We start from the raw sequence: 24,273 nt of genomic DNA, 5'->3' as shown, positions 1-24,273 counted from the left end.
TGTTGACCATTTTCAAATGCAAGCCTACATAGCACTTCGTATGTAAATTCCCATTGCATGTATATATCATTTTATCCTGGTATTCCAATTGTGTACCCATCTTACTTCTCCCTAAGGAGTAACTTTTTTTTTTTTAAGATTTTATTTATTTATTCGACAGAGATAGAGACAGCCAGCGAGAGAGGGAACACAAGCAGGGGGAGTGGGAGAGGAAGAAGCAGGCTCATAGCGGAGGAGCCTGACGTGGGGCTCGATCCCAGAACGCCGGGATCACGCCCTGAGCCGAAGGCAGACGCTTAACCGCTGCGCCACCCAGGCGCCCCACCTAAGGAGTAACTTCTGATAAAATGCTACTAAGATTCTTAAAGGTAGGAAATGTACCTGATTCATCTTTGAATCTCCCACAGTGACTATGAGTGCCTTACACATTACAGGTAAGCATTCATTCACACAACATTTGAGAATACACTATGTGTAAGACATTAATCAGGGGTTGGAGAGAACAAAACATAAAAAGAGATGATTGCCATTCAGTGAACTTATAATGTGCTAGGTGGTTAAGACTAAAAATGTGAGTTCTTTGGGGGAAAAAGTTGAGGAACTGAGGGATTAAGAAACAACAGACCCATGTATACTTACAAAGAAAACAAGGGGCGTGTATACTAAGTTCTATAAATTTTGTATAAACAAAATGTAATTAGCACAAGAGAGGAAACACAATCTAGATGTTCAATCAGCTCTTACATTCATATAACCACTATGGTTAGAACAGATACAATGGATACTAGAGATACTATGGAGAGTATCTTTTTAGTCAAGTTGTTTGAAGGCTTGCACTCTTAACCAAAACTGGGCCAAAGAATTCCATCCCAGAATTTAGGGTACTTTCTGAAACTGGGGTCCAGAAAAGTCAAATCAGAGTCTCTCCAAATAAATAAAGCTATAAGACCTATCTCTAGAGCTTGTCCTTGAAAGACCAAGTTTTCTACTAAATGGAAAAGGCTAGGTCTAAAATGAGAGAGACTAAAGCTTATATAGGGGAGGAAAAAAACCAAAGATGAAGATACTTAAATATTGTTCAAGTTTCTAGTTCTAATTTTCAAAAGTTGAAATCTCATCAAGTTTAAGAGTCTAGGCTTACCCAGGCAGATAAGCAATAAGAACAGATTCTTTTAACCATCTTTTCCTAGATAGTGTCAATATATGAATGCTTGACCATCCTTTCCTAAGTAGTGTCAATCTTACTGACCTGTCTCAGGTCTGTAAAAAGCAAGCAATTAGCAATGATGATAAGAAGAGAGGAACAGTCGTAGTAGTATAGTAGTGGTTTTTTTTGTTTGGTTTTTTTTTTTAGATTTTATTTACTTGTCAGAGAGAGAGAGAGAGTGCGCACGTGCACAAGCAGGGAGAGTGGCAGGCAGAGGGAGAAGCAGGCTCCCCACTGAGCAGGGTGCCCGATGCAGCACTCGATCCCAGGACCCTGGGATCATGACCTAAGCTGCAGGCAGATGCTTAACCGACTGAGCCACCGAGGCATCCCTGTAATACAGCAGTATTAACAGTAATAGTTGTAGTAGTAATGGCCCCTACCGCTTATTGTGTGCTAGATGCTGTAAATATATCACTGTTATTCTTACAGAATGCCTAACAAGGAAGCTCTTATTGCCCCTTTTGTAGGTTTTATGATAAAAGGCTCAAAGAGGACCCCTGGATGGCTCAGTCGGTTAAGTGTGAATCTCGATTTTAGCTCAGGTTATGATCTCAGGGTCCTGGGACTGAGTCCCACATTGGCCTCTACACGTAGTGGGGAGTCTGCTTGAAGATTCTCTCCCTTTGCCCCCACCCTGCTCACACTCTCTCACTCTCTCTCTAAAATAAATAAATCTTTTTTAAAAAAAGGCTCAGAGAGGTTAAATATTTTGCCTGATGTTGGTCAGCTAGTTAAGTAATAGGACTGGAATTCATACCTCAATCTGTATCCAAAACCTATGTTCTTTCCAAATAACTGGGATCCAATATGACCTTTGATCATGATTCGGAAGAAGTAATTATACTACTAATGAACGAATGGGACAAACTTTAATGGTATATTTACTGTACACCTTAAAGGATTTCAATGCTATGTTTTCTATTTTCTAAGCAAATTAAATAGAATACTAAAGTGTATCATAAAAAATGATTTAAAAATTTATACAATGTTTGCTTAATAATCAAACATGTCCAAGTCCCAAAAACAGACAGAACAAACAAAAAGCACATGGACAATAAGCGTGAAGAACAGTCCTGAGAAGGAATCTTAAGAGCATGAAGTGAAAATCCCAGTTTCTTCTATGCCAACAGCAACAGTCTATCATTCTATCATAATAAGGTAGAAGTAGTAAAAAAATCATTGGCGAAGCAAATATAATCTTGAAGGACAAAAGCGGCACTCAACACATTACTTATACAGAAAAAAAGAGCAAATGTGGTCGAGACTATGACATGATCAAAAGAAAATCCCCAGGTAAATCAAAATTAAGATAATTTACATGTGGATAGTTGTACATATTAATAAAACTTTGTCTCAAACAATTTACTTACTTTCGAAGTTCAGCATTCTGCTTTTCCAAGCTCATTTTCATTTCCATGAGATGATTATTCTCTTGTTTTAACTGCTTTTCTGACATTTTTAGTGTGTTAACTTGCTGTGTTTGCATCTTCAAGTCATTTTGTGTAAGGCAGCGCTTCTGAGTTTCCTGCTCTATTTTTAATGTCAAATTTCTAACCTAAAAAATAAATCGTCTACTTGGTAAAATGTAAGTAATGATTTGATCTTTCTTATCAATGAAGCCTGCAGCAAATATGATCATACAAAACAGACTTTTGCTCTTAGGCAGTTCATTCATTTCATGGTAAAATATTTTTTGTATTTCTGATGTCCTATTTTTTAAATAAAATATGGTCTTTAAGGTGAAAATAACTTAAAAATTTTAAATTATGATTCATCATTTAGCATATCAGCCAAATTCGGTAAAATTAAAGGTTGCAGAATATTATTTTATAAGAAAAAATTTTAAATTATGAAACCATCATTACACATCATTACAGATAAACCTAAGTTGACTATGAATTTATTACATAATTTATTATTACTTATTAGTACACTTCATACTCACATCCTCATTTAGCACATCTTTCTGCTTAAGGAGTTCATTTATTTTCTGCTGTGACTGTTTGAGGTCACAGTCAAATATAGAGCATCTCTTCTCAGCTTCCAGCAATAGGTTCTCCACTTTCTGCTTTAACGTCCTTTCCTCTGAGAGCTTTTTCTCCATTTCTATTGCCAAAAAAATGTATACAATCATGAATTCACAAACAAAAGCACATCAAATACATGACACAGTGCTATAAAAATTATAGTAAATGATGATAGCTTAAAAACTTTTTTTAAATTTCCAATTTAATATTTTCATCATTCTTCTTAATGAGTTTTAAACGTCAACAGTTTCATGCCTGGAAATCAGGCATTTATTTCATTTGCAATGTGGAAAAATCCACTATACTGCAATATTCTATCCATTCCAATGGAAGTAAAATAATTCTGCCTTCACTAAAAGAGCCTTACATCTTTTTAATAAAAATTTATTTTATTTTCCTGCTACTCTGTGCCTCTTGGTGTTACTCTTCTTACCCTAAAACATTCCAGGTAGATTTTTTTATGATGTCTATAGCTCTTTCCATATTAGCATATTACTATGCAGAGGATGACAATTATATCTTGGGGAAATGGTAAAGGACAAGACTCTGGGAACAAACTTCTTGAGGTTAAACCCTAACTGTGATGTGTCCTAATTATTTGCCTGGACAAGTTAATTAACCTCTCTGAGGCTCAATTTCCTCATCTCTAGAATGGTGATAACAGTACCTATCCTCCCTCACAGGGATGTTATGAAGATTCTGAGTTAATATTTGTGTGGCACTTAAACGTTGCCTGGCATATGACAAGCATTTGATAAGTGCTCACTATTCAAGGAGAATATTTAATGAAAATGTTCACAGTGTTATTTTAAAAGAAAAAATGCAAAACAGTACAAAAAATTCAGAAAATATACAAAATATCCTCCTGATTAGTAAGACTGTGGTTACTCTTTAGTTCTTTATACTTCCTTATATTTTCTAAATGATTTGTAATAAACTTTTAATTTGTTTTATTAATCAGCAAAGGCTTTTAAAAGCCTTTTTATTTTTTTTTAAAGATTTTATTTATTTATTTGAGAGAGAGAGAGAGAGCATGAGCAGGGGGAGGGGCAGAGGGAGAAGTAGACTCCCTGCTGAGCAGGGAGCCAGATGCAGCTCCTCCCAGGATCCTGGGATCATGATCTGAGCTGAAGGCAGACACTTAACCAACCGAGCCACCCAGGCACCCCTTAAAAGCCTTTTTAAATCCTGAATTGAAGGGCAGGCAAAGTCTATGTCTAAGCAAGTGATTTCATTATTAAATGCCAGTTATTACCATTAAAGGATTACCTTCTGATGTACTGATTAGAAAATCTGTTCAAATTCAATTGGGCTCCTCTGCTCTTTCATACCTGATGTTTGATATCTGATTATCATTTATTACAGTTATATAAGTTTTATAAACCTATGAATTTTCAGTTTTTAATGAACTGTCTACAAAAGTGTGGAAAAAAATGAAACTATTTTTCACATTCTACTAATAACAGCAACTATTTCTAAGTACTTTTCCCCTATCATTGTACTTGGTTTTCACAACAACCTAATACTCTGTCTCTTTAGAGGAAACAGTGCACCAAAAAAAAAGGGGGGGGGTTAAGTAACTATGGACAAGGTCATATAACCAGTAATTCATTAGAAAGCCATATTCTTAATTAAAGGAAACTGTGACATGCAGCAGAAAGACCAAAGGCTTTTAGACCCGGACATGGACAGATGTACTCATTTAAAAAAAAACAATCACCCTAATGTGGGTACAGAGAATAGAAAGGGGCACAAGTGAACTTACTGAGGTGATGAAAACACAGATTCTACAACTTGTTTTGAATGGTGATAACATGTATGTATTACAATGTGAAAAGTGCCTGCATTTTATTGCACGTAAATTATACCTCAAAAGAAATTCAACTCTACCTTCTAAGTCACTGACAGGGAGACATGGCCCACTAACTTCCTCTCTTGTAATTAGATTTTTCTAACTAAAGTACTCATTTAATCTCTTAACATCCTTAATTAGTGCCTTAAACTAAACTGATTTTAACCAAAAAATCTCCAGTTTTAATTACATTCAACAACTGAAAATCTATTTTTTTGCTAAGTTACTTATAAATGTTATGCTTCAGTATGAAATAAAATTTCTGCTTAAGAGTTCTATAAATCTTGGGGCGCCTGGGTGGCACAGCGGTTAAGCGTCTGCCTTCGGCTCAGGGCGTGATCCCGGCATTGTGGGATCGAGCCCCACATCAGGCTCCTCCGCTATGAGCCTGCTTCTTCCTCCCCCACTCCCCCTGCTTGTGTTCCCTCTCTCGCTGGCTGTCTCTATCTCTGTCGAATAAATAAATAAAATCTTTAAAAAAAAAAAAAAAAAAGAGTTCTATAAATCTTTCACAAGAGTATTTTATTAGTTTCCCTTGGAACTTCAAATCCATCATAATTATAAATAGTCAGTTAGGAAAACAAGAAATTATCCTAATATAATTCCAAGATACATGCTGGTTTGTGGAAAAGTTAACTCTGTTATCTTACCCTATATTCCTTTGTAGTGGATGACTTTGACCAAATCTAGCTAGTATCTTCATCATGCCCGAGTTCAAAATATTCAATGAGCTTATATTCTAGTTAGGTCAGCTACTATTTTTAAAACATTTATCTTGCATAAACTGGCAACAATTTTATTATACAAACTGGTGAAATGTCAAACTAAATATTACAAGAAGAGGAAATCCTCCAAATCTGAATAGATATATCTAGAACTTCATGCTCTGTATGCCTGTTACTACTGATACCCCTGAAATATTAATTTCTCTCTGATCCTTAAATTTGGTTGAGTAATTTGTGTTTGGGCCTTACTATCTTAGAAATGATTGTTGCCATAAAGGAAAAAAGTGATATGCATATAAAGCTTTCCTAATGTTTTTTTTCTCTCCAGTTCCCACTATTTGACAATAAAATATAAAAAAAATATTTTTCAAAATCAAAGAGTTGACTACAGAATCAATTCTTAGTACAATGTGTGGGAAAACTGTCTTAGAAAAAAGCATACCTTTCATGGCTTCTGATTTCGCTTCTTCAATGGATTCATAAATCTTATTTTTATCTGCCAGCCGTGCTTTTGTAGCCTTATGCTCAGCTTCTTCTTGTTCTAAGCTCTGCTGTATAACTTTCAGTTGGTACGTCATATCTATTTCCATGTTGTTCTTTTCCTATTAAAGATTTAAAATAGCAACTATCAACAAAAAGACTGGCTCACAATTTCAATAACTTATAAAATTGTTTTTTATAGGCTAAGAATGTTCAATACCTTTCTTCCCCTCTTCACTGGAACTTCTTATAAAAGTGATCCATGGAATCCACCTCCCATGGCACCCATGTCCCATCCCCCCACTCTACTGTTTAGAGATCTCCACTGAGAGCCTTTAACCTCAACAGAGTAACCAATATTCTCAACATTAGATTTGATACTTTTCAGTCTTTACCTCATTTAGACTCACTGTTGCCCTTGAAACTATTTCCTTGACATACCTGACACTGAATTCCCTTGGCTCCCCGCTTCCTGTTCTCATCTTTTCTGTCACTTATGAAATTTTTCCCCAGCTGCTCCATGAATGCTGGTGTTCTCTGGAGGTAGTGTTCTTCAGCCACAAAGCTTCTCCCTTTCCTATATCATTATTTCTCACTTTTAAAACACATCTAATATTTCCCTTTGCTGTATCTAAAGATAATTTTTAGGATCCTCTTCCATTTTACCCTCTTATATTCCACATAGGAGACTTGTTTTAAATTGGGAATCTTTAATAATAGATGTCAATTTTCTATATATCCTCAAAAAGATTTTCTAATTCTTTGTTCTCTATAGTTTGTATCATAAATGTAGATACTTCTTTTGTTTTTCAAATAAATCTTTAATACTGAAAATGATTTTTTTCAATCCACCAAGAGAGTAATCTACTCTGCCCTGAGAAACCACTGCTCTAAACAATCTCTTCCCAGGGGCACCTGGGTGGCTCAGTCGGTTAAGCGTCTGCCTTTGGCTCAGGTCATGGTCCCAGGGTCCTGGGATCAAGCCCCACATGGAGCTCCTTGCTCAGCAGGGAGCCTGCTTCTCCCTCTCCCTCTGCTGCTTGCCCTGCTTGTGCTCTCTCGCTCTCTCTCTCTCTGTCAAATAAAGAAATGGGTAAAACCTTCAAAAAAAAAAAAAAAAAGGGACCACATAAAAATAAAAAAGCAATCTCTTCCCAGATAGGTTCTCTTATTCACAGGGCTTCAGCTACTTCTGTACCAATGACTCTCAAATATTTCTAGCTTTAACAAACACAGATTATTGCTTCGTAAACATCCTAATTTGGCTGACTCACAGGCACCTCAAGCTTAGAACTAAAATGGATTTGTCATTGTCTCTTCTAAAAGAGCTGTTTTCCCTTTTTTTTTTTTAATTAGTGGTACCATTATATATCTTGTCACAAAGTAGGAACCTAGAACTCATCCTTACATACCACACACATGCATAATCTAATCAATCACTAAGTGCTGCCAAATATTCTTGCTCCAAATATTTCTCAGATTCATCCTTATTTTCCATCCTTTTAATCACTGTACAAGTTAATTCTCCATTATCTGAATTACTGAAAGAGCCTCTGACTAGTCTCTCTACCACTTATCCTGTCCTTCTCAAATTTATTCTCCACACGGTTAACAATGATCTATCTTAAATGTACCTCTAGTAAAAGCATCCAATTTAAAGTCCTTCAGTGGCTAGTCCATTAGCTAGAGAAACTAAGTTTAAGAAAGTATTCAAAATCTTCCATGATCTAGCTCATGCCTGGTTCTTTCTGGTCACTGAATTCCTCACTTAACATTAGGACCCTATCACCATCTTTAGGCCAACTTTGGTCTGATGTCTATTTTTGTAAAATTTCACTGGATATAGCCACACCCATTCCTTTATGTAATGCAGCAGAGCTGAGTTGCAACAGAGACCATATGGCCTTCAAAGGCTGAAATATTTATTGACTCTCCCTTAAAAGACTAAAATTTCTTGACCCCCGCTCTGTACTCCAGAAATATTGAGCCGTTTGCATTAAATAAACCAACTATGCTGTTTCTATTTTCCATCCTCTGTACCTTTGCTCATGCCATCTTCCCAACTCAGAATGTGCCTTTACCCTGCCAACCAATCCTGCCCTGTCAGACGGGGGCTTTATTCTGTGCATCCAATATACCCTGTCCATTCTTCTAGCATTCTATTTACCATGCTGCATTAGAATTATCTGTGTACCTTATTACTACTTTAGAAACTACTCATTAGATTGTGAGACTTTTTAAAAAAAAATTTTTAAGTAGGCCCCACACCTACCTGTTAAGTGAACAAAAATACCACATTCACAGCACAGAGTCTAGAAATTATCCCTGACTTATAGTATTTTTAAAGAAAAACTTTTAAATGCCAAAAGCCATAACTTTCTATCATTTTTAAGATATGTCAAAATTTGAGTTTTCCTTGGATCCCTAGGGAGAAACATCCACTGAAAGCATACTAATTTCTCTTATTTTATTTTTTTAAAAGATTTTATTTGAGAGAGAGAGCACACAAGCAGGGGCAGAGAGAAAGGGAGAGGGAAAAGCAGACTCCCCCGCTGAACAGGGAGCCCGATGTGGGGCTTGACACTGGAATCATGACATGAGCCGAAGGCAGCCACTTAACCAACTGAGCCACCCAGGTGGCCCTGATTTCCCTTATTTTAGAATAAGTTTTCCAATCTGAAATGCTATGGTCATTTTCTTAAAAGATATAACGCTGAACGTGTTTTACCTTTTCCAAATCGGCAAGTCTCTCCTGTAGTTGTCTCTTCTCCATCTCTGCTTTTGCCAATAAGACTTTGCCATTCTTTAAATCTTCTTCTAGGCCAGATATTCTACCTAAAATTGCAATATTTTAAAAACAATATGCCCACAAAGTATATACATATTAAATTAAGAGTAAAAAATTTTAGAAGTCACCTCATAGTTTGGAGCTGTTATTTGTGAGCAGTTTTATAACTGTTGGTAGAGTGCCTTATAGTGAAGTCAGCTGGAATCCAAACCACCACCCTGAGACGTGGTCTGACAACTTAAAATATTTCACACTATTTTTAAGTTAACCTTCTATTCATAAAAGTTTGTATCAATGCATTTCCAACACCCTAAATAGATCTATTACACTGAAAAGGTAATATATTCAGAAATGTGCTACTCCCAACACATTATCCATCATCTAAAGTTATTTCCAAAATACAAATCATCAAGATGAATTCAAGTGTAATCTCTACTTTAATACCTTGTAAGTCATTAATTATCTCGGATCCATGGGTTCGGTCTCTCCTTTCAGATTCTAGAACTGACTGAAGATTGATAAATTCCTTTTCAAGTTTTAACTTGGCAGTCTCCAGCAGGCAATTTTTATCTTGAAGATCTCTATTGTTAGATTCCAGCTGCTGAATCTGTTTTGAACTTTCTGCTTGGGTTTTTCTTAACCGGGCTGCAGTATCAGATTCTGTTCTCAGCAAAGCATTGGTTTCATCCAGCTGTCATTCCATTTAAAATCAAACAAACAACAACAAACACAGGCATATATTAAGAAAATACTTCCATTTAGTACCCCATTACAAACTATTTAAAATAAGAAAAAAACCTAAAAATATTTTCCTTATGATTTCCCTTTAAAATCAGAGGCAAAGAAGGTCTTTTTGTAACACCGCCAACTAAAAGTAGTATTAATAAGTCATCATTAAGATAATTCAATATCCTTACTACAACTGAGATCAACCTACTTGTCTCTGGAGCTGATTCACTTTCTCAGTGGATATCTGAGAGTTCTGATTTCTTTTTTTCAAATCTTCAAGTTGATCCTTTAAACTGTTAACTATGATAAAAAGCATTTCAGTGACAAGCTTCAACACAACACACATACATACATACTTAATTTTTGGTATTTAATATTCTACACCACAAACCATCATTTTCCAAATTTCGTTTCTTGTCTGCTTCGTGATCAGCTTTCCGCTGATATTCTGCATTTTTGTGCTGAAGAAGTGCCTTTTCTCTTTCTAATTGTCTTAATGCTGATTCCACATTTTTCCTTAAAGTAATCTGAAATAATGCTTAAAGTTATTACCAAAGCAAAGTATGCATAAAAATCAAAGAAAACAATACTTCAGTATTTCAAAGCAGATAAAAGACACCTTTAAAAATAAGCTGTAACTGCTGTTTTGTTAAAACTCACAATAATGTTTTCCATTATTTTCAAAATAGCACACCTCTCTTAAATTATCAAAACCACAGTGTTCATTGTTTCTACTGAAAGTCAAACTTTCTGAAACATTCCATTACCACTGAAAACTATCTTCACTTGATATAAACTATGGATCTAAAATGTTATGAACAGAAATTTAAAAGAAGAAACAATGGTTTTCTGTTGTTAAGCCAAGTAATTAATACAAATGCAATTTTTTTTTACTTGCAATATCTACACATACTAAATTAACGAGTTTGCAAAAACATAACAAAATGAAGTCTATCATCACGGTTATCCTGTAATTTTTAGTCCTGTTCACCAAAGCTAGAAGGTAGGTCTTACTATGTATCAAGATATGTATTAATACAGTTCTAAGAGAACTCCTTAGGTAAGTGAGGCATCAAAACTTTTAGTGAACAAAAATGTTAATAAAAGCACAGCAACTTTACCTCTTCTTCTAGTTCCTTTGCTACTTTCTCAAGGCGAGTATTAACAGATCTAAAGAATTTCAAAAGAAACAGTAAGTAAAATCTCTAATTAACAATAAAAACATCTACTTACTATAAATTTGAAAATAATCAAATAATTAAATTACTTCGTAACTCTTCATTTTTAGTAACATGTTTAAACTTAAACTTTAAAATACAACATTTAACTATCCACAAAACATACTTGCACTTCTGCTCTAGTTCCTCTTTGGCTTGTATCTCAGTGCTAAGGTGTTCTTCTAATGTGTATAATTTTTTCTGAATCTGTCAGAAAACAAGAAACTATAATTATAAAGTTTGGTCACACTTAAAATACTGTCACAATGTGTACTTACAAGAGAAAAAGTCTATATCTGAAACAAATACTTGAAATATTTGAACTTGCTCAAAAATATATTATTGCTCTTAAAAATAAGAATTTAAGCTCTTTTTTATATCTTCCTACACTGTGCCAGAACAGTACTATAGTTATAATCAATAACTCTTTGATGAACTATAGCTAATTGACCATAAGTCATTTTCTTGCCATTCTTTACATCTTCTTCTAGGCCAGATACGTTGGTCTTGAAATAAACTAAAATCACAGAAAGTATTAAATAACCCATTTTGGGAGCATTATTACCTTCTTCATAAAGGATTTAACTTTTTGAGTTCCTTTTGTCCCTTAGGTATAGTGGTAGGTACCTTACAAATGTTGTCTCATTAATCCTAACAACCCTAAGAATATGGTAGTGTTGTATCTATTCAATAAAGAAACTGAAATTCAAAAAAGGTGAGTAACAGGGCCAAGATGGCTTTGCTAATAAGTGGCTGTGTCAAAAATCAATCCAAGTCTATTAGATTCCAAGGCCAATGTTCTTTCCGTTATTCTTTCTAGTGATTAGGTTCCCCACGGTTTCTTAAGTATTTTATAAATCTTAGGCAAAACTATTATTTTTCTCTAATAAGAATATACAGGCCAATGAATGAGTCAAGTTTAACTGCTTTTGGCTGCTATTGCATTAGTATAATTCGATCACCCTAGTTTTCACATGTTAATCAGTTATAATATCCTTGATAAACTAAGAAAATTACACAATACATATTTAAACAATAGATCCATAAGGGCAATAAGGAAAGAAATACTTGGTAGAAAAAAGGTCGGGAACTTCTCTCTCAGTCAGATGTAGTACTCCAAATGCTAGGTGGAAAATGGCTATATCAAAACATTGCTAGAGCGACGCACTTTTTTCAGTTTTTCAACATACGTGACATCAACATACCTCTTGACTTTCCTATTTAAAACAAAACAGAAAACAGAAATTTACAACATTTGTATGCTTTAGAAAATTCCTAAGATAAATCATACCAGAATTACCTAACCAACTTTTTTACTTTCTATAAATTTTAAGGAGAAAAATGTTTAGCATCCTCATTAATATGTATGTGTGTATATGATTTACTTTTGTACACAGTTAGAAATTAGAGGCCACAAAATACTATTAAGTTTGATAAAAACCACCCTTTATCTGAATTCATTCCTAAACACTCAATTACTTCCTCCACTATTTCTGTACCCTTATACGTTATTATCTACATTCTTTTATAGTACTAAGATTATAAAAATTTCTGATATTATAGTTGCTTACAAATCTATTGTATCCCTTTTGCTACTAAAACTAAGCCTAAAGCCATGTGTAATTCATCTTTTTACTAGCCACTGTATCTACACAATAATACCTGTCAAATAAATGGATCATTTCAATGTTCTTTGAACTGTATTACAACAGAGAATGCCATCTAATGATTCAAAAAGTAGCATCAAATGAACTTTTTAAACACATGGATTTTACTAAATTAGTTGAACATGTGACTAAAATAGACTAGTAAAAATCTATACATACTTCGTTTTTCCTTGATTGTACTGAATCGTTTTCTCTACAAGATGAAGAGTCACCTAATAACCTAGAAGGAAAGGCAGGAAATAAATCCTTTGTATGTTATTTTAATCCATTTTCTAATACCCCAAATTATTATCAGAATTAAATTCCAGCCACAAAGACTTCTCTTTCTGATCACTCTGAAATATTTTAAATGAAGTAATGTTTTCCTCTCTAGATATTTATCATTCTCAATAATTTAAAATGCTACACTTTTTTTTGCCCTCCCCCACTCTTATTGGATGTTCTAGTCTTAATATTGTTGAGACTGGAGTCACTACATGGGCCATACTTTGCCCCTCTTCATCTCATTTTGAGTTCCTGTAATAACTATTTTATCCAGAAATCTTCTAGAAAGAGACATCTCTCCTCCTTCTCAAAGATAACATCTCTTGATTCCCAGGTCTTAATACATAAATCATCACTTCTATTTACCTGTCAATTTCTCTCTTTAACTGGGTCCTCCCTCACTGGGTTTATCCAGGCACTCATATCCTCATTTTAGTGAGCATTACAGTAGTTTTCAGAATACTATCATTAGCAGGGTGGCCAACTCATTCTGGTTGGCTGGGGATTTTCTTAGTTTCAGCATCAAAGTCCTTTGACATATCCTACGAAGCCCCTCAGTCCTTGGAAAACCGAAATCGTTGGTCACCCCGACCATCACACACATGGAAGTACCAAAAGTTTCTCAAATGTCTCTAATGTCTCACTCCTCACTGCCTGTGAAAGTCAAAAGTCCCTCAGTATAGCACACAATAATCATCTGCTGCTTTATTCTTCCTCTGAACTTCAACTCCAATATAGTTTTTAATCTTTATACCCAATACTCACTGCAGCCAACCATTATTTATCGGCCTTGTGCCAGACTCTGTGCTACATGGAGGGATTACAGGAAAGAAACTTGAAGTCTCATTAGGTCCTCCACATGATTGTAACACAGTAATATGCACCTTGTGTTTGAGCCCTACTGGACCACACTACTCTGCTCCCAACGTGTGCTAACATGCCACACTTTTGCTTCCATTGTTCATCTCCCCACAACTCTCACCTAACCTCCCCACATCTTGGCCACTCAAAACCTTTTCTTAGCTTTAAAAACATCCCCCCTTCCCTGAGGTCTTACCTGACTTCTTACCCCCAGAGATGTGACTTTTACTTTTGTCCTGAACCATCTCAGATATTTTGGTATGTTTCTTAAAGCAAATATCATATTTCTATCCTTATTATGACTATATTATTCTCTTATATCCCTTATTAGTTGATAAGTTCCTTTGAACATACTTAGTCTTACTCTCTATCCCCCAAAGAATATAGAACAGTGCCTTGCATACATTTGTAAATAACATTCAGAAGTAATGGAACTAAATGAAAAATAACTTTCGATAGTCCTTTTTAAAAAACTCAAAAGTTTAAAATGTATTAACACTTTATCTTCTGTAATCGAGTCTCACAGTAAGATAACTCCTTACAGCTAAATCCTGAAAGCAATAAAAATCTAACAAACAAAACACATACAAATTTTCTCTATAGTAGGTAAATCCTATAAAAGGCAGCTGATTTCCCACAAAAGCTTTAGGAATCGGGAAGGTTTCTACATCTCCTTTATCATCTTCGATGTCATCAAAATTGCTGCTGTCTACGTCACTGCTGAGTTCAGGTACTACAGGGGCCGCCGCTGGTAAAAGAAAAGAAATGGATTCTTTTCTTCATAATCAAAATACACATTAACCACCCAGATTTTGTTTTATACCAATTACATATTAGTAATATCTATTAATACCAACACATTATACATTAGTAATATATAATCAATAACATTATGATTTACTATAGAAAATTTTGGTACCATGTTTAACATTCTATCATTTCAAAAAATTAAACTTTTATTAATTTTTTATTACTACATTAGAGCAGGTTTAAGTATAGATAAATCAATTAAACAAGGAGAGCAATATGATATTATTCTAGGTATTAAAATTGCAAGTGGCAAAAACTTGCAAACACATTCTTTGTGTTTGGCTTTTTACATTCTTTAAGTAAAATATTTCTTACTCTTATAATGAATTAATGTCAAATATACATAAAGCTAAAATGAATTACTATGCTTATTCTAGTATTCACCAAAGTATGGCCTACATAAATAATAACTTATTTATTAATTCAAACATATTCAAATTAGGGGATATTTTCCCCATTCTGAAAATTATTGAGATCCATAAAAAACTTGACAAATTAAGAAATCCGTTTACTATAAAAGTATTAAGAAATACTGCTAATGAATACAAATTAGGTTAAGATATTGAGGAACATTTAGTCATAAATATTGCCACAGAATAAATTTGAAATGAAATCTCTCAATTTAAAATTAGTTAGCATTAAGTGTATCAAACATGATTACTAATTCAAAAGAGGAATCAATTTCTGAGATTTAAAATGTGATGGAATGGAAATGGTTAAATTTACTGACTTACTCTCTCTTATGTTATCCCAATTCCATTGATCATTCTTAAAGAAAGGATGCTGTTTGATTTCTTCTACCCCATTTCTCCCAAGTCGTACCTCCCTAAACAATGGAGTTAAAGATAATATTATAAAAAGATTACCAAAAAAATAAATTACTTCTTATCTTGCCTAGGATCAATATAATGATCACAAATGACTTTGAGATATCTTTATTAACAGTTTCAGCTTAAATGTTTTTCAAAAACATTTTATTATATATGATCTCTCTAGATTAAAAGGACTGTATAGTAAATGCCATAGAAAGGGAAATGTATTTCCATCTGTAGTATGTATCAAACAAAAGTACACATAAGACTTTCAAATAAAAATATTCATCTGTGTGTGCCAAAACTGCATGACCAACTCCAGGATGTAAAATGGACAGAGTTAACTTCAGACACAGAAGAGTTATTCAAAGCCTCTAATAAAAATGTAGCATGGAGTCTGCTTGAAATTCTCTCCCTCTCCCTCCGCCCTTACCCCAACCCGTTCATGTGTTCTAATAAATAAATTTTTTTAAATCTTTAAAAAAATTAAATAAAAATTAAAAAAAATAAAAATCTCCTCTTAAAAAGAACTTACATATTGTTAGAAACTATCAATATTGAGTCTGATAAATTATATTACTACATTTATATTAAAATGATCATTCTGAATACAAGAAAAACAATATTAACAATTTCATTCTTTGGCCCTTTGAGTTTTCAATGAAGATTTTATGGAAATAAAAAACATCTGTTTTTTTATATGCCCCTGGAGCCATGTTTAATATAAACAGAAAAACCTGTAAACTTTAGAGGGAAGTACTGTTAGCCACAATGATGGCATTAAATTCTTTTCCAAATTCTTTTCTCTACCTACAATCATTCCTTAGTCTGCACCCCCCCCCAGTAAATTGCTATGATAAATCTTTCATTAACATGTGCTATATTCCGTTTTATATTTATCTTTCAGCACAAAGTATGGTCATCCTCATCAACCCATCTAGTCCCAAATCAAACATACAGGATTTGTTCCAAGTTTATCAGCATCGATTGTTCGTTAATCAGATAATTAACAAATCTTATTAATTGATAAACATATTAAAATGATTAACCTCTCTAATGAGAAAAAATAGCAATACCTTTTCTTGCTTTAGATGGAAAAAAAATCCATTATCTTCAGTTTGATGAGAATGAGGAAACTATCATCAGTGGAAATACACCCTGCTGTGACTACTCTGGGGGTCAATTCTGTAACACCAACTCAATTTTAAAGTGTGTATCCTAGAATTCCACCTTTAAAACTTTATCCTACAGAATGTATGCAAGATATAAATGCATGAAGATAGTCACTGTAGTACTGCTTGTAACAGCAACTGGCTAACAAACAATATGGTTTGCTGAGAAATCATACCATTTTCGAGCTAGAAAGGTCCTCAGTTATCAATCTGATCTGATCCCATTGTTTATGGATAAGTAAAATTTCCCCCAAAAAGTAAAATTATTTCCCTAAGATCATAATGCTGGTGAGTGAAGCGCTGACTGTGGTGCATGCACTCCCCTATAAAAGTTGGTCCTTTGACAGGTTGACTCTTATCACAAAGCTGAAAGAACTGAATAGAAAGGCCAAGGAAGAAACTCCAAAGAGTTTTCTATCTTCCCTTTTTGAGGCAGGTTTCACAGTGTTGTTCACCTATTTTGTTTTCAGAAATATAGAATTTCCAGGGCAGACTTACTCATATTCAAATCCAAATAAAAAAGGACTGGGAAGGAGGCACTCCCAAGTCAAATACAAATAGTTTTTGAGATTATAACCTGTCAAGTATGTATCTGCACAAAACACTCTTCTCTCCAAAGTTATACAGTAAGAGTCAGATGGCTTAATCACTTCAAAGGATAAAATGTGAATAATACAAGTTTTATTTCTCTCAAATGCATTATCTTACCAAGTTCTATTTTTTCTTTTTAGACATGAAGGTAAGGTTAGAGTTAGATTACAATGGGGTTGCACACACATAATGACGAGAGTAACCCAACACCAGACTTAGCAGAAGGAAAAGGCTAACCCAGAATTAAAAGCAATTTGGATAAAGAGAATGAGATTTCATATGCAAATAAAAGCTATGCTTTCATTCCTACATATTTAAAAGTTAAGGGCTCTCTACAAAGAAATTCAACGTATATTACCTATCTGTTAAGAAGGCGCAAATGAGATTCTTCGCATGCTTAGAAATTTCTGCATCTTCAGGGAAACACAGTGAGTTTTTATGATCCATAATTTTGCTATATGTTCCTACAAGTGAATCTGCATAAAATGGAGTATCCCCTAAAATTCCAAGAGAGAAGATACTGAGTGTAACAGAGAATGCAAATTAAACACTTTTCATCTATTGTTTGTCACATGCATGGAAGAACAAATGATCTATGGGCCAGGAGTCTCAGTCGAAACACAACAGAACATACCAAGGACATATTTAAATTTTAACCACACCAATGAACCATCAATTCCTAAAAGCAAAATAAAATCAATGCTAACTCTAGAATTTGTTACTGTTTTTACAATGGGAAAGGAAATAATTCACTTGATAATTAAAGAAAAAGATTATTAAGTAGGGTCAGATAGATCAGAGTCCACTAATGCTTGAGCTGGATCAGCCTTTTCTGAGATTACTCTCTAGAGCTGTGTTATACAGTACAGTAGCCACTAGCCAGCCACATGTGGCAATTTAAAGTTTAATTCATTAAAATTAAATAAAATAAAAACTTCAGTTCCCTAGTCACACTAGCCACAGTTCAAGAGCTCAATGTGGCCAGTGCTCACCATACTGGACTGTGCAGACATAAACCATTTTCATCATGATAAACTGGGCAGTGCAGCTCTAAGAGTTAGACCAGCCCTATTATTTCGCGCACGATTTGCCTAAGATGACACATAGCTAGAATTGAAAATGGCAGAAATGGTCTCCCAATGCAGTGTTCTTGCAGACTAACGGCTATGCTAAAGAGGCATTGGAGTGTAAAGACAGAAAAAGTTGAAGGCACCATTTTGGCCACTATTCATCTAAAGCCATAAGAATTAAAGGCCCTGCCAGTATGACTCAACTGTAAGTCACCTTAGTACAAACCAGACTTTCCCAAATCAGATAATCCAGAATTTCAAAAGGGGTATTCAGGTAGTTTTTGTTTGTTTTTAAAGAGAACAAAGGGGTGCTTTGAATTCAAGATTTTTCTAGTGCAGGGGCACCTGGGTGGCTTGTCGTTAAGCGTCTGCCTTCGGCTCAGGGCATGATCCCAGGGTCCTGGGATCGAGCCCTGCATCGGGCTCCCTGCTCCGCTGGGAGCCTGCTTCTTCCTCTCCCACTCCCCCTGCTTGTGTTCCCTCTCTCGCCGGCTGTCTCTCTGTCAAATAAATAAATAAAATCTTAAAAAAAAAAAAGATTTTTCTAGTGCCATTTTTAATTGCAGTAGAGTCCTTTAAATGAAGTCCAGTGCTAACCAACCTAGGCAAGCACCAGAGTAAGCTCAGAATACTGTAAATCAGCGTCAAAGTCATTAAATTCGAATCAAGAGTCGAAAACAGTAGCAGGTATTTAAATGGTCTCGTCAAAGGAGCTATGTGACTTTCTCCAAATTATTATTTTCTAAATCCCTAGGAGAGTCTAGACAAATACAGAATAATTCTACTTTAAAGATTACAAGATACACCTAATGTATCATCAGACTGGGCCAGAGGTGGGGAGAATGGACAGCTACCTGGGAACATACCCTGCATGTAAAGAGATGCACTACAATTACAAAGGCCCAAAACAACATAAGGTCGTACTATGACATGAGTTTAAAGCATAGCAAGGTCAATACTACATACACAAAATGGTCATCAAGAGAAGGCAATTTATGCCACAAAAACATTCCATGACTAATTATTATTTAAATTTGAGATTTGCCAAAATGTTCTGATTCTTTTAAGCAATAATCATAATAATCATACAGATTTTAACAGATTTTCCACTACCAATTTTTTTTAGGGTCATCCTCTAGAAAATAAATTCTCTAATTTCTAAAAATATATTTTCAACTTTAAAGTTGTTTCATATAATTTTTTTTTAAAGATTTTATTTATTCATTCGACAGAGAGAGAGAGACAGCCAGTGAGAGAGGGAACACAAGCAGGAGGAGTGGGAGAGGAAGAAGCAGGCTCCCAGCGGAAGAGCCTGACTTGGGGCTCAATCCCAGAATGCCAGGATCACGCCCTGAGCCGAAGGCAGACGCTTAACAACTGAGCCACCCAGGTGCCCCATGTTTCATATAATGTTATTAGCCTTATCACACTTGCCTCAGAAAATAGATTTATTGGCTCTATCTGTTCTCATCCCCAAGCCAGATAATTCATTCACTGGCTTCCTTAGCCCGAAGATATTTTTGTGACCCCAGTACTTAGGAATGGGAAATCTAAGAATGAAATCTACGATGTAAAGAAAAGTTTTGAAACACCTGAGCCTTTCAAATGTTGATTTGGTCAAAGTGAAAGAAATTATTAAATTTGCCCCTGAGTTTTCTGAGAATGAAATATTGTGAAATATTTTTATCGATAATCAAATGGTCAATAACTATGATTTATTTTACTAGAATTAAAAGCATATGTAAATACAAGTAATAGAAGAAACACAGTTGACAAAAATCAATTACATAATTATATAAACAAACTAAAGAATACTTTTAAGCTCTCTATTATTGGAACAAATATTAACAGACTTAAAATATTCACAACAAATACTATCTATCAAGAAAATCTTAGACTAGAGGCCCACTGAAGCTATAAACTTGCTTCTTGTTCTAACGTTTTCTTCATACAAAAAGGCCCACTGAAGGATTATTTCCTAGCAATATACTTTCGATTCCTTGTACTGTGCCAGTACAATTTGGCTTTAATTTTCCAATTAATAATCTGTCATATCTGATACATCTAATTCAAAGTTTCTAAAAATCCACTTCTTCCATAGGACACAATTAATTTCCTTATATTCTCAAATTCTTGGCTTAAAACTAGTGTTACGAGATGGGTTCTGAAAAAAAGACAAGTTAAAATATTTACTTACCCACCAGCATTTCAAAAAGGAAAACACCCACAGACCACCAATCACATTCTCGCCCATAGTAACCATCGCCCCCTTGTGATTTGAGAACCTCAGGTGAAATATAATCGGGTGTTCCAACTGCTGTATCACAATGCACCATGCCTGTCTGGTAAAGAGCAGAGTTAAAGAAAAACAGCTGCATGTAAAAACATAAACACATAAATGCAACTAATTCACTTATATATATAGTAATTTATATAATATTATATATTATTATATATATAGCATATAGACTATTATATATATATGTGTGTGTATATATATATGTGTATATATATACACACACACTACAAATTCCTACCTACAGAACTTCATTGCTGATACAGCTTTGGGAAGACAGGAGATAAATGTATTATGAAATGCCTAAAAGTGGGAAATCAAGGATAACTTTTCAACTCTAAAATACAGGAGGCTTCATCAATGGAAAAAGGAAAAAGTGGTAAACTCCATGGGAATCCCAAGCAAATCAACATCTTTTGTTTCACTTTCTAAGAGTTATAAGGGAAGTACAAAATGTGATCTTAAGCTAGTGACCTGGGGAAAAGAATTAGAGAGAAAGGAGACTTTGGTATTTTCAAAAGAAACTGCAGTAATTAAGATTCCAAAGAGCCTAGTTTGGAGGCTGGATAAAGAAACAGTTATTATATTAAGAAAAAATGGAGGAAATACAGCAAATGTTTAAATTAAAAGATCTTAACAGTTTGAAAGCTCCACCATCAAGCTGCGTATTTAGAAATATGGAGCTGTGGGGGCGCCTGGGTGGCACAGCGGTTAAGCGTCTGCTTTCGGCTCAGGGCGTGGTCCCGGCGTTCTGGGATCGAGCCCCACATCAGGCTCTTCCACTATGAGCCTGCTTCTTCCTCTCCCACTCCCCCTGCTTGTGCTCCCTCTCTCGCTGGCTGTCTCTATCTCTGTCGAATAAATAAATAAAATCTTAAAAAAAAAAAAAAAAAGAAGAAGAAATATGGAGCTGTGGCATCAAGATATTTGGCAAATTGATTAAAAAAACACCTTTATCTGTGTTTAGTTTTGGTGGGTAATAAGACAATCCCTATCTGATGTCTTTTTGACAAGGACAAGAACCACTGTAAATATATGTATGCATGCGTGGTGTGTAGTATATGTGTGTGTATGTGCTGTAAAATTAAATCACTATAATAGTATAATGCTAAATAATATTCGTTCACCTCCAGCTCTGTGCAAACTTGCAAAATTTATAGATTAATTTAAATGCCCTCCATTTCCTTTACCTGCCCAGTAAAGAGTATGTCATCCACATTCCTCATAAGGAAGCTAATATAAATTCCCAAAATGCTAAGTATTATGAACACCTTGGGAAAAGAAGTTCCATGTATTTTGTAAATATGACTTATGTAAATGTATTTAAGTGCAATAAAATATACGTTAATCATGGGAAATTAATTTCGAAAACAATCTTTTCATTCTTCAAATTAGCAACAATTCAATGATTTTACTTTCCCAAGTATATAGCAAATAGAGAATAGAAGTCGGTTTAGTTTGAATATAAATTAATGAAAGTTCTGAAAATTATGAGGGCAATAATTTATATGGATTAATACTTAGGATAAAAGATGAAAAACAACAGTGCCTAACTTTAAAAGGCAGGGTATAAAATTAATTTTTATCATGGACTCTCCTATACTTTTGTTAGAGGAAACATTAAAAGACTTGTTAGGGTAAACAAAATTCATTTCACATGTATCCATAGAAATTAGACTTTAAAAAAATGAATCCTATGAGACTCAACAGCTAAAATCTAACTGGACACACACACCAAAAAATGCCATTAGAAGAAAATTTATTTAGCATTCAAAGTTTAAAGGAAGGAGAGGAAAGGGTAAGATAAAAAAAAATAACTGGCATAATATTAGGCTGTAAAGGATGGGACAAGTTAGGCTTTAAGAGAGAGAGAAGTATGACAGCTTAGAAAGAAAAAAGAGCAAAGCTAAAAGAATAAGAATGACTTTATATAAAGCATATTCAGGAAATGCAGTGAAGAGGCGCCTGGGTGGCTCAGTCGGTTAAGCCTCTGACTCCTGATTTTGGTTCAGGTCATGGTCTCGGGTTCGTGAGATGGAGCCCTGTGTGGGTTCCACACTCAGCACAGAGTCTGCTTGGGATTTTCTCTCTCTGCCCCTCCCCCTGCTCATGCTCTCTCTCTAAATAAATACGTAAAATTTTTAAAAAAGGAAGGAAGGAAACGAGCAAGCAAGCAAAAAAGAAATGCAGTAAAGTCCAAATTAGCTAAAAGTAAAGTTTCACAATGAGGAACGTGGGAAAGGTAAGATGGAGATCAATTTGAATAACCACTTGCAGAATAAATACTTTGGCACAACTAAAGAATTTTTAGTAGGTAAACTATGTGAACAGCACTCTGCTTTTGGGAAAATAAATATTCTAACCACAATTTTTGATTCATTCTGGAGGTTAAAATTTTTTAAAATAAATATTTGGAAAAGACATTTTAAAACTGTCTTATGGAAAAGTTCTCAAATTACATGAATACAGAATCTACTTTTATGACAAGTCTCTTCTCGTACTCTAAAAGAAATACAGAAAGGATAAACCAGAAACTAAAAAGACCTGGTTTACCCGTGGTGGGAGTGGGTGGGAAAAGGGTGGAAAGAAGGGAGTATAGGAAAGGGGTAGTAGGAGTAAGGAGGATAGGATCCTTCTCTGACCATACAATTTGTACAGTTTTAACTCCTAAAGCCAGAGGAATGCTTCATACATCATAAAGACTATAAATAATAAAATCAACCAGGATGTGGGGGGGGGATACGCCAAATGGAATACAAACAGTAATGAATCTGTTTTATAAATTAATAAAATAACCAAACCAAATGGGGTAAGGATAAAAAGGACTAACATAAGTAACTGGAAAACAGTATCTGTAAAAGATACTATAAGGCTAAATACAAAATGAACTGTACAAAAATACGTTCTAATGAGTAAATCTGTTTGTCACAGAGGTAGGAATTAGTAATTCTATGTGTGTGTCTCCTAGAGTTGAACAAGTAAATATACTGTAATAATCAGAGCCAGGTTTCTTTCTTTTTTTAAAAAAAAAACATTTTATTTATTTATGATAGCGAGAGAGAGCACAAGCAGGGGCAGTGGCAGGGGGAGAGGGAGAAACAGGCTCCCCATTGAGCAGGGAGCCCGATGCAGGGTTCGATCCCAGGACCCTGGGATCACGACCTGAGCCAAAGGCAGACTCGTAACTGACTGAGCCACCCAGATGCCCCAAGAAAGCCAGGTTTCTCAGTGACTAAAACAGAAATTACAAAAAAGAAAGGAGGAAGACTACAATGAGCCCTGTGGTGTAGGACAAGAAAAAGTGTCAGTATGGGGGCGCCTGGGTGGCACAGCAGTTGGGCGTCTGCCTTCGGCTCAGTGCGTGGTCCCGGCGTTATGGGATCGAGCCCCACATCAGGCTCCTCCGCTGGGAGCCTGCTTCTTCCTCTCCCACTCCCCCTGCTTGTGTTCCCTCTCTCGCTGGCTGTCTCTATCTCTGTCGAATAAATAAATAAAATCTTTAAAAAAAAAAAGTGTCAGTATGAACTCATGATTTTTAGTAGCCTAGATATACAGAGAGGTAAGTAACAAATTAAATATGAACATGTGTGTGCATATGGATTAGCACATATAGTATATTCAGACTACATGTGTCTGCTGACAAGGCCTAGAAATAATGGCACTCAAGGAGCAATAAGCATATGTAGTGCCCAAATACTGATT

At 34.9% G+C, this 24,273-nt stretch overlaps 1 protein-coding gene across 1 annotated transcript in view; it reads right to left on the bottom strand.

Annotated features, from left to right (window-relative positions):
- Positions 1–24,273, bottom strand: part of ROCK2 (Rho associated coiled-coil containing protein kinase 2) — a 134,062-nt gene that overhangs the window by 25,273 nt on the left and 84,516 nt on the right. Inside the window, exons 6-20 of the mRNA XM_040622790.1 lie at positions 20,473–20,617; positions 17,564–17,702; positions 15,365–15,456; positions 14,409–14,568; positions 12,855–12,915; positions 12,234–12,245; positions 11,156–11,235; positions 10,933–10,981; positions 10,203–10,338; positions 10,020–10,111; positions 9,527–9,773; positions 9,023–9,129; positions 6,257–6,416; positions 3,156–3,316; positions 2,581–2,765 (exon numbers count right to left, since the gene is read on the bottom strand). Of these exons, the coding sequence (XP_040478724.1) occupies positions 2,581–2,765; positions 3,156–3,316; positions 6,257–6,416; positions 9,023–9,129; positions 9,527–9,773; positions 10,020–10,111; positions 10,203–10,338; positions 10,933–10,981; positions 11,156–11,235; positions 12,234–12,245; positions 12,855–12,915; positions 14,409–14,568; positions 15,365–15,456; positions 17,564–17,702; positions 20,473–20,617 (1,826 nt within the window). The remainder of the gene's footprint in view (positions 1–2,580; positions 2,766–3,155; positions 3,317–6,256; positions 6,417–9,022; positions 9,130–9,526; positions 9,774–10,019; positions 10,112–10,202; positions 10,339–10,932; positions 10,982–11,155; positions 11,236–12,233; positions 12,246–12,854; positions 12,916–14,408; positions 14,569–15,364; positions 15,457–17,563; positions 17,703–20,472; positions 20,618–24,273) is intronic.

This window comes from Ursus maritimus, unplaced genomic scaffold (assembly GCF_017311325.1).
Source record: "Ursus maritimus isolate PB19 unplaced genomic scaffold, ASM1731132v1 scaffold_6, whole genome shotgun sequence".
In the NCBI taxonomy this organism is placed as follows: domain Eukaryota; kingdom Metazoa; phylum Chordata; class Mammalia; order Carnivora; family Ursidae; genus Ursus; species Ursus maritimus.
This window is presented reverse-complemented; position numbering and strand designations above follow the sequence as displayed.